Genomic DNA, 15,064 nt, shown 5'->3' with positions numbered 1-15,064 from the left:
ACTCACCATGCTTATCTTTCCCATCACTGCTTAGCTCAGGTAGGTCCCTATGTTTTCATTGATCCACCATCAGTACCACCTCCCCCTGGTGAAACCAGTAAAGACCTATGTGAAGGCTGACCAAGTGTTCCCTTGTTCTCTTTATCCCAGGTGTTCTTCATGATAATGCAGTACTCCTTGGGGTTGAAAGGGTGACAAGAGAAGGCACAAGGTCCCTGGAGTCTGTGTAGAGACGGAATTATGAAGCAGATAAAGTTCAACCTAGGCATCAACAGCCTCCCAAGTGCAAAGAGTGGAACTTCTCTCAGTTAACCATGAAGAAAATGTATTACACTATAGTGATAATATAAACAATGTAATATATAATATAGAGCAATATATATATTATATATATATATATCATGCTAAAAAACAAAACACAAAATTTACCATCTTAACCATTTTTAATGCTTCCCTTGTGGCTCAGATGGTAAAGAAGCTGCCTGCAATGTGGGAGACCTGGGTTCCATCCCTTGGTCGGGAAGATCCCCTGGAGAAGGAACTGGCAACCCACTCCAGTATTCTTGCCTGGAGAATCCCATGGACAGAAGAGTCTGGCAGGCTACAGTCCATGGGGTTGCAAAGAGTCAGATACAACTGAGCAACTAACACACACATGACAATTTTTAAGTCTACCATAGAGAAAGCGGTGCTATTTGTATCTTGTTGTGCAAGACATTTCTAGAACTTTTTCACTTTTGCAAAACTGATACTCTATACTCATTAAACAACTCCCCCTTTCCCCTTCACCTTAGTCCCTGGCAACCACCATTCTATTTTCTGTTTCTAAGAGTTGGACCACTCTAGTATCTCATACCTGTAACTGGAATCATGCAGTATTTGTCCTTTTGTGACTGACTTATTTCACTTAGGATAATGTCCTCAAGGTCATCCATGTTGCAGCACATGACAGGATTTCCCTCTTTTTATCCCCATTGTATGTACATGTTACTTCCCTGGTGGCTCAGACGGTTAAGCGTCTGTCTACAATGTGGGAGACCCGGGTTCGATCCCTGGGTCAGGAAGATCCCCTGGAGAAGGAAATGGCAATCCACTCCAGTACTCTTGCCTGGAAAATCCCATGGACAGAGGAGCCTGGTAGGCTACAGCCCATGGGGTCGCAAAGAGTCGGACACGACTGAGTGACTTCACCTTTACATTTTCTTTATCCTGCATTGGTGGATGGACACTTGCTTCTCTTGTTAATATATTTTAAATTGAGTTCTAGCCTTCTGACCCTCCAAGACCTTCCTAATATGATCCTTGTTCCTTACTATCCTTTCTTTGCCCACCACAGAGCCCATGCTCCAACCTGCAGCCTGAACCCAGGGCTCCCTGTGCCAGAGAGACGTTCCCCTGCACTGTCTGCCTGGTGAATCCTATATGTCCTTTAAGACCCACTCTTGCCTTCTCTGTGGAGCCATCCCTGCCTGACTCCCAGTCTTCTATTTCCCTTCTCTCTACTCCCACAGCACTTTGCAGACAGCGTGACAGTGACTCTTACTTAGACCTCACTGTGTTAGCATCTCTGTGTCCCTCTATGGACCCTGACTTTTTGCTGGTGGTGACTCAGTTCCTTGTACTGGGTTTGGCATCCAGTGGGCACTTGGTGAGCTCTTGTGTTTTATTTGTTTTACATCTCACCCTGTCCCCAATGCAAATGACCTAAAATAGTTTATGGTTATGTAGATTATCCAGTGGTCCCAGATGAATGGGTTGGATGCTTAATAAACAAGTAACACTCTACCCTCATAAGGATTTTCTTCTTTTTCTTAGTGTTGCTTATGCTCAAGGTGTTGGGCTTCTCAGCGCTCTTTGCTGATGTCCCAGGGCTGGGGTTTCGAGTACTCCATCGTCTGCCACCAAACAGCTCTACAGCTTGAGCCAAAGTTGGGCCTTCATATCGTCCATCCTCCTGTAAAACAGACACATTCTGAACCCATAAGGGAACAATGAGTAAAGGGGAGTAAATGTATCAAAGGCTTTCAGGAAATTCCCAGAGGCAGAGGAGCACAGGCTGTCACCAAAGAAGAATGATCTGGCCACCCAAGTGACTCTGTTTTCTAACTGTCCGGACTCTCTGTGGGGATTTCATCGAGTCCTCTGTGGTCCTGGTCACATCCAGCTGAGTTCCAGTGTTGTGCCTTATCATATTCTGCTGAGTTCCAGTGCTGTGCTTTAATACAGCCATGTTCAATTGGGATTAACAAAAAAATTTCCCTTTCCACTTTCAGAAGTTATATTTCAGCATTATCACTGCAGGCAAATTCATTAAGATGTACTTTGTAAATCTGGGCTTTGAAGGACTTGGAGGGTGTACATGTGTGTATGACTCTATTGAAGTAAAATCAAGTTCTATTTGTTATTTCATCACTCTAGACATATTTTCACCTAGCTTGATGCTTGGGGCAGTGACTTAAAGTCAGAGTAGGCGGAGTACATGAAATTCACTTTGAAGGGCTTTGGGGGCACCTCAAGTAGTTGAGCTGCCATTTTCCTCAGTGACTGGTATCCAAGGACAGACAGCCCAGGGGACTCAGAACGCCATGTATATTATGATGCCTTGAGCAGGGAAAACATCCTCAGTGGGCACATGATGGTTTACAATAGCTGCTTCTTGTAAGGCAGCTCTATGTAACATGCACTGACTATCAGAAGGGATTGAGTAATTAAACAGTGTTCAACAATTCTCCTTATAATTCAGGAAAGGTAATAAAACTGCGAAAAGTCACATATGAATTAAAGACAATATTGATATTTTGCAAGTTGTAGAAAAAGCACCTTTTAAATCTATTTCTATTTACTATCTTTACTTTCTACAAGCTTTTAAGGTTATTCCTCCTTTGCAAATGCAAAGAAGTGCTTATAAATAGATTTTGGCTTTATTGTAGATAATATGCAAATAATAAAGCGACTTTGTGTGCGAGCGTGTGTGCATGTGTGTGTGTATTTGCTCCTTCATGTCTGTGCTTGTTTCTAATGTTCAGTGACTATCTGATTTGATGACTTGAGTTGTGACCTCCTACTTCCTGAATCCCGTTTACGGACCCCAGGATGCTTAGTGAATTGGATACTTGGTGATCTTTTGAATGATATGTGATGAAACATTTTGCTGACCTTCTGTCCTGAATATCTGTGATTTATGCCTGTCTGTGGATCATTTTTCTTTTCTTTAACCATACCAAATTTTACTTTATCTCTTGTCCCTGGATATAGTCTTGGGTCTATCAGTCAATGAGGAACATCCTCCCTTGACCAATGGTTGGTATAGGACCCAAATAAGCCAATCAAACTCACCAACCCTGACATGTACACACTACTATATTGAAAATGAATAATAATCAACAAGGTCCTATAGTACAGCTCAATGTTATGAGGCAGCCTGAATGGGAGGGGAGTTTGGGAGAGGATGGATACATGCATATGTATGGCTGAGTCCCGTCACTATCCACCTGAAACTGTCACAACACTGCTTGCTAATTGGCTATATCCCAATACAAAATAAAAAGTTAAAAAATCCTCCACCCCTGGAAAATGAATCTTGAATGGAGTGATACAAAGAATGAAAATGGCTGGAGATGACTCTACCTGGTGCAGGCCTGCTGGAGAGGGTTCCTGCTAACAAGTCACCAAACTGACCGCAAAGTGACACAATTTCACAAACTGATTCTTAACTACCTTATTGCATAATATACTCTGATTATGAAAAAATCCTGTAAAATTTTATCTATGGGTTTTAACTAATACATCTTTAAACATTAAACCTAATGCTTAAACAGAGTAGACCACTTCATTAAAACTTAAAAGCTCTTCTCTGCAAAAGACATGGTCAAGAAAGTTAGAAGACAAGCCACAGGCTGGGAGAAAATATTTGAGAAGAAACATCCGACAAAGGTCTGTTATGCAAAATGTACAAAAGAATTTTAAAACTCAACAATAAGAAAACAAACGACTCAATCAAAAAATAGGTCAAAGAATCTGACAGACACCTCACCAAAGTATATATACAGGTGGCAAATAAGCATATGAAAAGATGTCCCGCATCATATGTCATCAGAGAAACGTGAAGTAAGACAATGAGATACAACTGCACACCTATTAGAATGGCTGAAATTGAGAACACTGACAACACCAAATGCTGGTGAGGATGCAGAGCAATAGGAACTCTCATTTGTTGCTGGTGGGAATGAAAAATGGTACAGCCACTTTAGAAGGCGGTTTCTTACAAAACTAAACACACTTTTCCTGTATGATTCAGCAATCACAGTCCTTGATATTTACCCAACTGAGTTGGAAACTTGTGTCTATACCAAAACCTGAATATGGATATTTATACTTGCTTCATTCATAATTGCCAAAACTTGGAAGCAACCCAGAAATCCTTTAGTAGGTGAATGAATGAATCAACTGCGGTTCACTAAGACAATGAAATTTCATTCAGTAATAAGAAATGAACTATTGAGCCGCAAGCAGACATGCGGAAAAACTTAAATGTGTATTACTAAGTGAAAGAAACCAATCTGACAAAGGCTACGTATTCTATGATTTCAACTATATAACAGCTGGAAAAGGCAAAACTATGGAGACAATAAAAAGATCAGTGGTTGCAGGGGACTAAAAGAGGGTGGGATGGAGTGGGAGCAAGATGAACAGGCAGAGCACACAGGATATTTGGGGCAGTGAAAATGCTCCATATGGCATTGCAGTGATGGCTATATGTCAATATACTATACCTGTACAAGCCCATAGAGTGTACAGCACCAAGAGTGAACTCTAAAGCAAACTATGGACTTTGGGAAATTGCGACATGTTAACATAGGTTTGTCCTTTGTGAAAGGATGTCTAGTCAAGGCTATAGTTTTTCCAGTGGTCATGTATGGATGTGCGAGTCGGACTGTGAAGAAAGCTGAGCGCCAAAGAATTGATGCTTTTGAACTGTGGTGTTGGAGAAGACTCTTGAGAGTCCCTTGGACTGCAAGGAGATCCAATCAGTCCATCCTAAAGGAAATCAGTCCTGAGCATTCATTGGAAGGACTGATGCTGAAGCTGAAACTCCAATACTTTGGCCACCTGATATGAAGAACTGACTCCTTGGAAAAGACCTTGATGCTGGGAAAGATTGAAGGTGGGAGCAGAAAGGGACGACAGAAGATTGAGATGGTTGGATGGCATCACTGACTCAATGGACGTGAGTTTGAGTAAACTCCGGGAGTTGGTGATGGTGCAGTCCATGGGGTCACAAAGAGTCGGACATGACCGAGTGACTGAACTGAACTGAACTGATCCTTTGTAAAAAACGTACCATTCTTGTTAATCATGTTGATAATGGGGGAGCTATGTATGTGTGGGGACAAGAGGTTTACGGGAAATCTCTGTACTTTCCTTTCAATTTTATAATAAACCTAAAAATGCTCTAAAAAATAAAATCTTTAATAAAATTTAATAGACCCATTACCATGTACATATAAAAGAATCAGCCTCTACTGCTTGGGTTTTTCTAAATTCAGAACATCTTAACATGGGCCAAGCTTTATTATTAATGGAAATATTTTAGGCCTGTAAAAGGCAGGATGCCTTTGTTTAATCTTTAAAGGAGACCTTCTGGGAACTAAAATGTACTTTGAATCTTCCTTTTGTTTTATACAAAACAATAAACTTGCTTGGGATGGATGAAAGATGTACCTTCTATTTTAAATTTGGGCCATAGCAAGTGAAGGTACATTCTCAGTTTTAGAAAATGGTTCATGTGAACCGTTCATGAGAATTAGGAAATTGATTCCTTAAAAAATATGCATGTACTTTTGGGACTTCCCTGGTGGTCAAGTGGTTAAGACTCCACACTCCCTTTGTGGAGGGTGTGGGTTCAGGCCCTGGTCAGGGAACTAGATACCACATGCTGTAACTAAGAGTTTGCATGCCACAGCGAAAAGATCCTGCATCCCAAGACTAAGGATCCAGCACGCAGCAACAAAGATCTAAGATCCTGAGTGCCACAATTAAGACCCATGGAGCTAAATAAATACAGATATATATTTTTAAATTCATGCACTTTTAACTTGGCATATCTTTGCATATCATACCTTAAAGACTCTTAAAACAATCTAACTCTTCAAATAGATGCCCCACTTTTTCCTTGGAGATAGCTAGAATCTGTTTCTGCTGTATACAAAGAAGTTTACTGATAATCCTGTGTATAACCTCGTTGGCTTCCCAGAGATCTTTCCAAATATATGAGTTCTCAAGCTCTGCCCATAACTTTGAGCCAAAGCTCATGATACCGACCTTTCTTCCACATCCTGTATCAATTAAAAATTGATTAAATTAAATTAAAAATTTCTTGTATTCCTAGGCTTTGTTACAAATATCACTATTGGGAATTCCCTGGTGGTCTAGGGGTTAAGAATCTGTCTTTCAAGGCAGAGGACTCAGATTCAAGCCCTGGTCAGGGAACTAAGATCCCACATGTCTTGGGGGACCTAAGTCCATGCCACAACTACTGAGCTCACAGGCTCTAGGGTTCGTGCTTGGAAACAAAAGAAGCCCATGTACTGCAACAAAGACTCAGAGCAGAGTCCCCCCAAAACCAAACAAATAAAAGCAAAAGTCACTATTTTTTCTTGTCTTTTGCTTTATCTCTTGCTACTATTTCCATTAACTTAGTTTATATTCACCAGCACTAAAATACTTGTATTTTGTACTTGTATACTTGTACTTGTAACAGTACAAACATTCATCACACAAGAGGACTTGGATGTAGGAATATTATTTTCTATATAAGCTCTTCCTAAATTGGGGATAAAGAAATATTCTTACACGGCTGTTAGTGGAAGTTTGGAAGAAGTCAAGACCTTCCATACGTTACGTTAGTTTATAGATATGTTTAAAATTTTCTTTTGTACTTTGGGACTTCTCAGAGCTTTAAATGTGTTAAGCTGTATTATAAACCACCAAGGGGGCATTTAGAATGATGCCTATTTGACTTTTTGTTCTCCAAGTGCCAAATTAGCATCTTTTTAATATTCCCTGATACAGTTTGGGAACTGGTCTATATGATGGAAAAATGACTAGTCCGTTGACTTTCTTATTTCACTTAAAATAAGAAAATAAGTAGTCTGTTGACTTTCTTATTTCACTTAAAATAAGAAAGAAATCTTGAGTGTCTATGACTGTTGTCTGTCTTAGGCAGCTTGTGTAGTTACATTGTTTTGAGGATGAATGCCATCTGTTTTCAGAATTGACTGAGGTATATGGAGCCTTTTTGCCCTTACAGTGTGACAGCTTGGTTCCTCACACGGGTGGAAGGATGGGGGTGGAGAGAAAAGGAGGGATAGAGCTGTGGTTACAACTGCGTAAGACCAAGTCAACTCCAAGTCACTTCCTCTGTCTCGGCTCCAGCAGCACCTCTTCTCATCCACTGTGGTCTCATCCGGTGCCTCCTTCAGCATAAACTGAAGGTTGCCAGGGTAAATGAGAAACTCTGTGCTGTGTGTTAGTTGCTCAGTTGTATCCGACGCTGCGACCCCATGGACTGTAGTCCCCCAGGCTCCTCTACTGGAGTGGGTAGCCGTGCCCTTCTCCAGTGGATCTTCCTGACCCAGGGATCAAACTCGGGTCTCCTGCGTTGCAGCCCGATTCTTTACCATCTGAGCCACAGTACAGTACTGTGAACTTAGTAATGAGAAACTAAGTCAACTTTACATGTTAATTCAGTTACTTTGTAAGATTGGGAAGGAAACTAATGGAGCAAATAAACCACACAGGTTTGTGACAGTAACTGTAATTGAGCCCAAAGACTTTGGTTCATGACCAGACTGAATGCATTTTCATGATTGTAGAAGGAATGACTGTAATTGAAAACCAATATTCATAATAGCTCCCAGAGACCTTCCTTCCAAGCAGCCGGAACCACTGAGAGCTCCCTGTGGAGTAGACAGGAAGCAAGCATTTTGGTTTCCATTTTATTTCAAAAAATATTTATTTATTTGGCTGTGCCAGGTCTTAGTTGCATCATGTGGGATCTTTAGTTGTGGAATGTGGGATCTAGTTCCCTGACCAGGGATAGAACCTGGGCCTCCTGTATTGGGAGCAAGGCATCTTAGCCCCTGGACCACCAGAGAGGTCCCTTGGTTTCCATTTTAGATGAGTTAACTAAAACTGGCTTTGTGCAGTGCAGCATAATCATGTTCATAGGCCTATGTGCTTATTAATTAATCAAGTTCTTTAGGATACGATCTCTACTTATTAAGAACTGTATGGATGTGGGGAAAGGGGAAAGAAGGGGTTTACATATGTGACTCTACTAACATTCCAGAGCAGAAAATGTTTTAATTTGTCAGAAACATGTTAGAACTATGAAAAGTACACGAAAATCAATCCTTTGAGTAATTTAAATCACAGTGGTATTTGTTCTGTGACACTAGAAAAGTTAATTTCTCCCCCATAAGATAGAAAAGGGCTTGCCTTGTGGCTCAGCTGGTAAAGAATCTGCCTGCAATGTGGGAGACCTAGGTTCGATCCCTGGGCTGGGAAGATCCCCTGGAGAAGGGAAAGGCTACCCAATCCAGTATTCTAGCCTAGAGAATTCCATGGACTGTGTAGTCCATGGGGTCTCAAAGAGTCAGACACAACTGAGCTACTTTCACTCACACAAGACACAAAAACATAGCAAAGAAAAACTGAATGCTCTGTACAACTCATTTGACAATCCCACCAACAGTGTCACCTGGTAGTGGGGTTTATGACTCAATTTCCAAGCAATCTCTGCCCTCCTTCCTCCATAAGCAGGTGGCTCTAGTTACACCTGTGTCTCTTCTCACCATCTCATCTAACCCAGTTCTGGTGGACCTTTGGCTGGAGTGTCAAAGTACCTGATGTGTGTGTGTGTTCAGTTGCTCAGTTATATCTGACTTTTTGTGACCCCATGGATTGTACAGCATGCTAGGTTTCTCTGTCCATGACAGGCAAATATTGGAGTGGGTTGCCATTTCCTTCTCTGGGGATCTTCCCGACCCAAGGATCCTGATAGTTTAGGGTTAACAAAAAACTTACTCCGTTTAAGCTGCCTCCTAAGGGCTGTTGCCACTACGAATGAGGTTTGGAAGAACTCTAGTTATGACTATCTCATTTGGGAACGTTTCTTTTAAACTTACAAGTTCAACAGTTCGGCAGCAATACACAGTAAATTAAATAACTCCCTGAGAGTCACAGAGCACATTAGAAGATGAAATAGGATTTCAGTTTCCAAAGTGAAGATTTCTAACACATCAGCTAGTCCCTAATAAGTATAAAAGCATTCAGATTACAATGCTTCCATTTTCACTTTAAGTGAAAATGCTTATATTAACTTGTTTCTTTCCAGATGTGAGAAGTCACTATTTTCATACAGAATAATAATAGGACCTACTTTGAGCCAGACACTATGCTTTATACGTATGAATTTACATTATGGCTTTACACATATTAACTCAGTTAAGCCTCACAGTCATCCTTTGGACAATATGAATAATATCATAATTTTTCTCACTTTATAGATAAGAAACTAAGGCACAGAGAGGTTAAGTAAAAGCTGTTCAACATCACTCAGGCAGAAAGTTGACCGAGCTGGGAAAACGAACCTTGGTGGTCTAGTTGTCCAGTGTGCTTTTACAAGATAAATCTGGAGAATCATACTATGGAGGAGACAGGGATGGCTGCAGCCCTTTCCCCTTACCTGGTAGAGGCTGACGTACTGTTTCCGCAGCCACTGCTGTCTTTGGTCAGGGAACTTCCTCATCTTCCTCACCGCTCTAGTGAGCTCCAACAATCCACTGAAGAGCATCTTAGCTGTGTGCTTTGGTGCCACAAAGTGCAATAATCTATTGTCCGTGGTCTGCAGCCCGTAGAGCAGTGTCACGCCAGTCTCTGAGAGAGACATGTTACTCAGTTTGTTCTGAACACACACAGTGTGTATATCAATGTTAGGGTGTCCCATGTACACAGCCTTTGCTGAAAACAGATCCAAGATCCCCTCCACCAGGCCACTTAATCCAGCATTGCCCAGTAACGGGAATTTGCCAGGCTCAGACGTGTTACTGAGCACACCAAGTTTTGCTTTAGCACTGGCCGGGGTAGCAGTGGTGGGTTTTACCCAGGTCAAGGTGCTATTGTCAGGCTGAAGCTGGAGGAAGCAGCGGGCAGAAAGGCGCGTGTCCTGATCATAGTGGATGGCTGTGGCCCCCTGCAACAGGAACTGGTGCACATCAGCTTGGATGGACAGCACGTACCATGGGATGAGCTCTATCCCATGGTCAAAGGCTTTCTGTGGCTCTTCTGATCCGTGAGAGTCCCATTCTTTGGGCTGCTCAAAGATGTCATTTTCGGAATCCAACAAATCTCCAATTATAAACCTGATAGAAAGAGGTACAAATTTGATCTGTCTTATAACCAGAAGTAAGGACAACAAAAATCTTTCACTGACGCTGGATATTATTTTTAATTTCATTATAAATTCAAATTAGCATAGAAAATATAACATGTTAAAAGTCATAGAGTGATTTTATATAGTGGTATTCTAAAACCTTATATTTAACAACCTGTCTAACCATAGGCTTTGAAGCCCCATGGACTGTAGCCTGCCAGGCTCCTCTGTCCATGGAATTTTCCAAGCAAGTGTACTGGAGCAGGTTGAATAAAGGAATTACTATATTATTATATTTTTAATATAAATAACAACAGTCTTCATTATTTATTAGTCTTTCCTCTTGTGTTAAATACATACATTTTTTCAATTAATATGACCTACTTGCAAAGTAAGTTTTATTATTCTTTAAAATTTTTTTTAATTGGAGGATAATTGTTTTATACTATTGTGTTGACTCTTGCGATATATCAACATGAATCAGCCCTAAGTATACATATTTTTTTAATCTATGGAGGAACTGAGGTTCAGAAGGGGTGAGTAACTGGCTCTAGGTTACCCAGCTCAGAAGAGACCTACCCAAGGCAGGAATTTGGCCTGCCTGACTCTCTTTCTTCTATTTGGCTACTTTGGTAGGAATGTGCCTAAGGGAGACTCATTCTCTTCAAAACATGAGGAACTGTCACTAAGAGCAAGGCTTTTCACCACTTGATCCACAGATATCACTAGCAAAGGGGTGGGTAAATTGAGGAATTGGTCCATACATCCCTGGGAAGGGATGTTCCCATCACCTCAAGACACTTGGGCAACTGGCAGCCTCTTGGCGAGGTCTGAGAAGCGGCCTTGGGCTTCTCGGACTCTCAGTCTAGATCCTGGTCCCCGAGCAAGATCCCACTCCTGCTTTCAAACAGCAAAATGTTCTTCTTCCTTGCCTCATATAAACAGGTATTCTTAAGAAAGAAAAAAAAACCCACAAGAGATCTTACAAATCTGATGATCAGAAGATCCTTTTCAAATAATCCTCACTGGAAATCACCCAAATGTCCAGCAACAATCAAATATACAAATAAAATTTGATGTATTCATATAACACCTGCCTGCACAGCCATGAAAATAAGCATGCAACAGTTAACCACCTGCAGCAACACGGACAAATCTTAAGCAAGACATACAGGCACACATACTGTGTGATTACCTTAATGTAAATTTCAAAAGAGGAAAAATTACACTACATTGTTTAGAGAGGCATAAAGTGGTAAACTTACAAAGAAAAACAGAATGTATTATCACAAAATTCACAGCAGTGAATTTTTCTCTAGGGGGAAAGGTGGTGACATAACTGAGACAGGAAAAAGGGGGTTTATAGGTACTGATAATGGGTGGTAGCTACACATGTACTCACTTGAAACTATTAAAAAACATTAGTTAAATTTTTTTTCAGAATATTTTTATATTAGGAGAGAAATTGCAAAGATAGCATACCCCATATCCAGTTTTTCCTATTATATTAACATCTTACATTAGGGTGGTGTATTTGACACAATTCATGAACCAATACCACAAAACACGACTATTTATTAAAGCCCATACTTTGTTTAGTATTAGTCTTTGTTTAGTATTAGTATTAGTCTTATACTTTGTTTAGTATTTATATTAGCCTTTGTGGCACGATCGGTGGAGTTATCACCTTTGCCTGTTAACCGGAAGATTGGTGGTTCAAGCCCATCCAAGGATGCCCTTCTCTGTGTACCTTTGGGCTTCCCTGGTGGCTCAGACAGTAAAGAATCCACCTGTAATGCGGGAGATCTGAGTCAGAACCCTGGGTTGGGAATATCCCCTGGAGGAGGGCATGGCAACCCACTCTACTATTCTTGCCTGGAGAATCCCCAAGGACAGAGGAGCCTGCTGGGCTGCAGTCCCTGAGGTTGCGAAGAGTCAGACATGACTGAGTGACTTAGCACAGTACAGGACATACTTTGTTTAGATTTCTTTAGTTTTTTACCCATTTCCCTTTTCTGTTGCAGGATTCCATCCAGGGGCCCATATTACATTTAACCTTCATTTTTCTTTATGTCATCGTTTCTCAGACTTTTCTTGATTTTATGATCTTGACGGTTGAACAGTGATCAGGCATTTTGTAGAATGACCAACAATTCAAATTTGCCTGATAATTTTCTTCTAATTATTCTGGTGCTCTGGGTTCTGGGGAGGAAGACCACTGAGGCAAAAAGCCATTCTTGTCACATCATATCCAGGGAACATACTAGCAACAGGACTTATGCTATTGATGCTACCTGGCTGAGGTAGTGCTATTCCGTGTCCACATAAAGTTACTTAAAAAAAACAACAAGCTCCTTATACATTGTCCCCTTTGGAAGGAAGTCATTGTGTGCAGCCCACACATAAGGAAAGGTGAGTCTGCTCTACTTCCTAGAGGTCAGAGCATCCACACAAGTTATTTGGAATTCTGCATGAGAAATTTGTCTCTTCTCCCCCATGTGTTTGCTTAGTTATCACTTAACATACATGGACTTGTGAATATTTATGTAATATTTTGGGTTATAATCAAAGCTTCCCTGGTAGTTCAGACAGTAAAGAATCTACCTTCAATGCAGGAGACATGGGTTTGAGCCCTGAGTTGGGAAGATTCCCTGGAGAAAGGAACAGCTACCCACGCCAGTATTCTTGCCTGGAGAATTCCATGGACAGAGGAGACTGGCAGGCTACAGTCCATGGGGTTGCAGAGTCGGATACAACTGAGCGATTTTCACTTACTTACTTGGGTTATAATCTAATACTATTTTATTTTGCTACTCAAATTGCTCCAGCTTTGGCCAACAGAATATAACTTTCTGTTGGCTCTTGTGCATCTTTGATATAACTTCATTATTTAGTTGTGTGTGTGTGTGTGTGTGTGTGTTTTTCTCAACACTTATTTACTTTTTCTGGCACAAGATACTCCAGGCTCATCTTGTATGCTTCCTGCCCCAGTCTTAGAAGCAGTCATCTCTTCAAGGAGCTTTGCTTTCTTTCACTGAAGACTCATTAGAAATCAAGATCTGAGTTCTAGGTGCAAATCCATTCTTTTTAATGCACTTTTCTTAATGTGCAGTTGCAACCCACGCCAGTACTCTTGCCTGGAAAATCCCATGGACGGAGGAGCCTGGTAGACTGCAGTCCGTGGGGTTGCTAAGAGTCGGGCACGACTGAGCGACTTCCCTTCACTTTCACTTCTTAATGTTCTATCTCATCATAAAAAGTGAAGAAAGAAGGAGAAAGGAAGAAAATCTTTTGTGTTTAAATTACCACAATCCCTCTGAAATTTCTCTCAGTAACAATGGGAAGCCAATACTCAGGTTCTCCTACATAATATTTCTGTCCGTTCTATATATATATTTAGCAAGATGGTTAGGGGCACAGCCTCTCGTCACTTTGGGTTTAATGTTAGACTCTACTTCCTCTTCACTGTGTGATCTAGTCAAATCGCTCAACCTCTCTGAGCCTCACTTTACTCATCTGCTAATGGCAAAAAGACAATACCCACTTTCAGAGAGTAATGGAGAAGCTCAAATGAGAATACTGGTAAGTGACTCAGCACAGACTCTGGCTCCGTAAAGCACAAGATTATATTTAAACATAAAAAAGATCAAGGCCTTATCCTGCCGCTTCTCCTTCCCACTTCCTTTTCTCCAGGCTAAATCAGTCCAGCTGTTCCTCTAGAGGGGGCTTTCCTCAGGGCTGCATCCAAGTTCTTTTATCTTTTTGTTTCCTTTCTCTGGGACCATTTCCACATTCTCCCTGTCATACTGCTAGGTGATGTTTTTTTTTTTTTTTTTCCCCTAAGAGCAAGAAGGATTCAATTGGAGAGTATCAATACCCATGAAATGTAACATATGTTAATTTGGACATAGAACTTCTGATTTTAATTTAGCAAGAGAAATCGTGTTTTCCATATTCCATTTAATTTGAGTTCTGAGCTAAAGCAAGTATTTTCCAGTGAAAAACTATGGGCATTATGAAAAGTCGTGTCTGGAAAAGAAAAATTATGAGGCTTTTCTGGAGCCTGTTTCAACTGCTCAGCTATGATGTAAGCTGGGAGAGAATGGACACTATCTTTCTTAGCACCAGTTCTATTTTAGACACAAAAGAACTAATGTTAGGTGTTAATAATTCCTCTAAAAGGCAGTCTTCTAGGAACTAATGCCCAAGATAAAATTGGCAGTTGTAATAAAATAAGATCCCTTTAAAAAGGAAACTAGTAGCTTTGTCTCTTACATCATATAGTGAATTTTATGCACTTCTGTGCCTGATTCTCTCAGGAGACAAGTTTCTGTGGGTTTACAAGAAGGAATTAGGTGGGACTTAAAGAGTTACTCAGGAACCAAGTGGCATCAAAGATGTGGTACTGGCAAAAAAAAAAATTACCTAGTCAAATTTAGGTCATATGCCTTAAGGAGAGGACCAAGAAGTGAAAAGAGAAGGAAAGTTTATATTCAACCCCTGCCAAGAGGTTCTGAAGCATCCTTCAGTGAGAAACTATAAATTGACAGGTAGACACCTTTCTAATGGTCCATGATGAAAATCTATTTAAAAATATAGCTCATTTAAAAAATATTTACTTTTAAAATA

General features: G+C 40.7%; 1 protein-coding gene across 1 annotated transcript in view; it reads right to left on the bottom strand.

Moving 5' to 3' along the window:
- Positions 1 to 15,064, bottom strand: part of PLCE1 (phospholipase C epsilon 1) — a 329,527-nt gene that overhangs the window by 64,796 nt on the left and 249,667 nt on the right. The window contains exons 7-8 of the mRNA XM_068961526.1: positions 9,749 to 10,424; positions 1,787 to 1,954 (exon numbers count right to left, since the gene is read on the bottom strand). Coding sequence (XP_068817627.1) covers positions 1,787 to 1,954; positions 9,749 to 10,424 — 844 coding nt within the window. The remainder of the gene's footprint in view (positions 1 to 1,786; positions 1,955 to 9,748; positions 10,425 to 15,064) is intronic.

This window comes from Capricornis sumatraensis, chromosome 23, assembly GCF_032405125.1.
Source record: "Capricornis sumatraensis isolate serow.1 chromosome 23, serow.2, whole genome shotgun sequence".
Lineage (NCBI taxonomy): Eukaryota > Metazoa > Chordata > Mammalia > Artiodactyla > Bovidae > Capricornis > Capricornis sumatraensis.
This window is presented reverse-complemented; position numbering and strand designations above follow the sequence as displayed.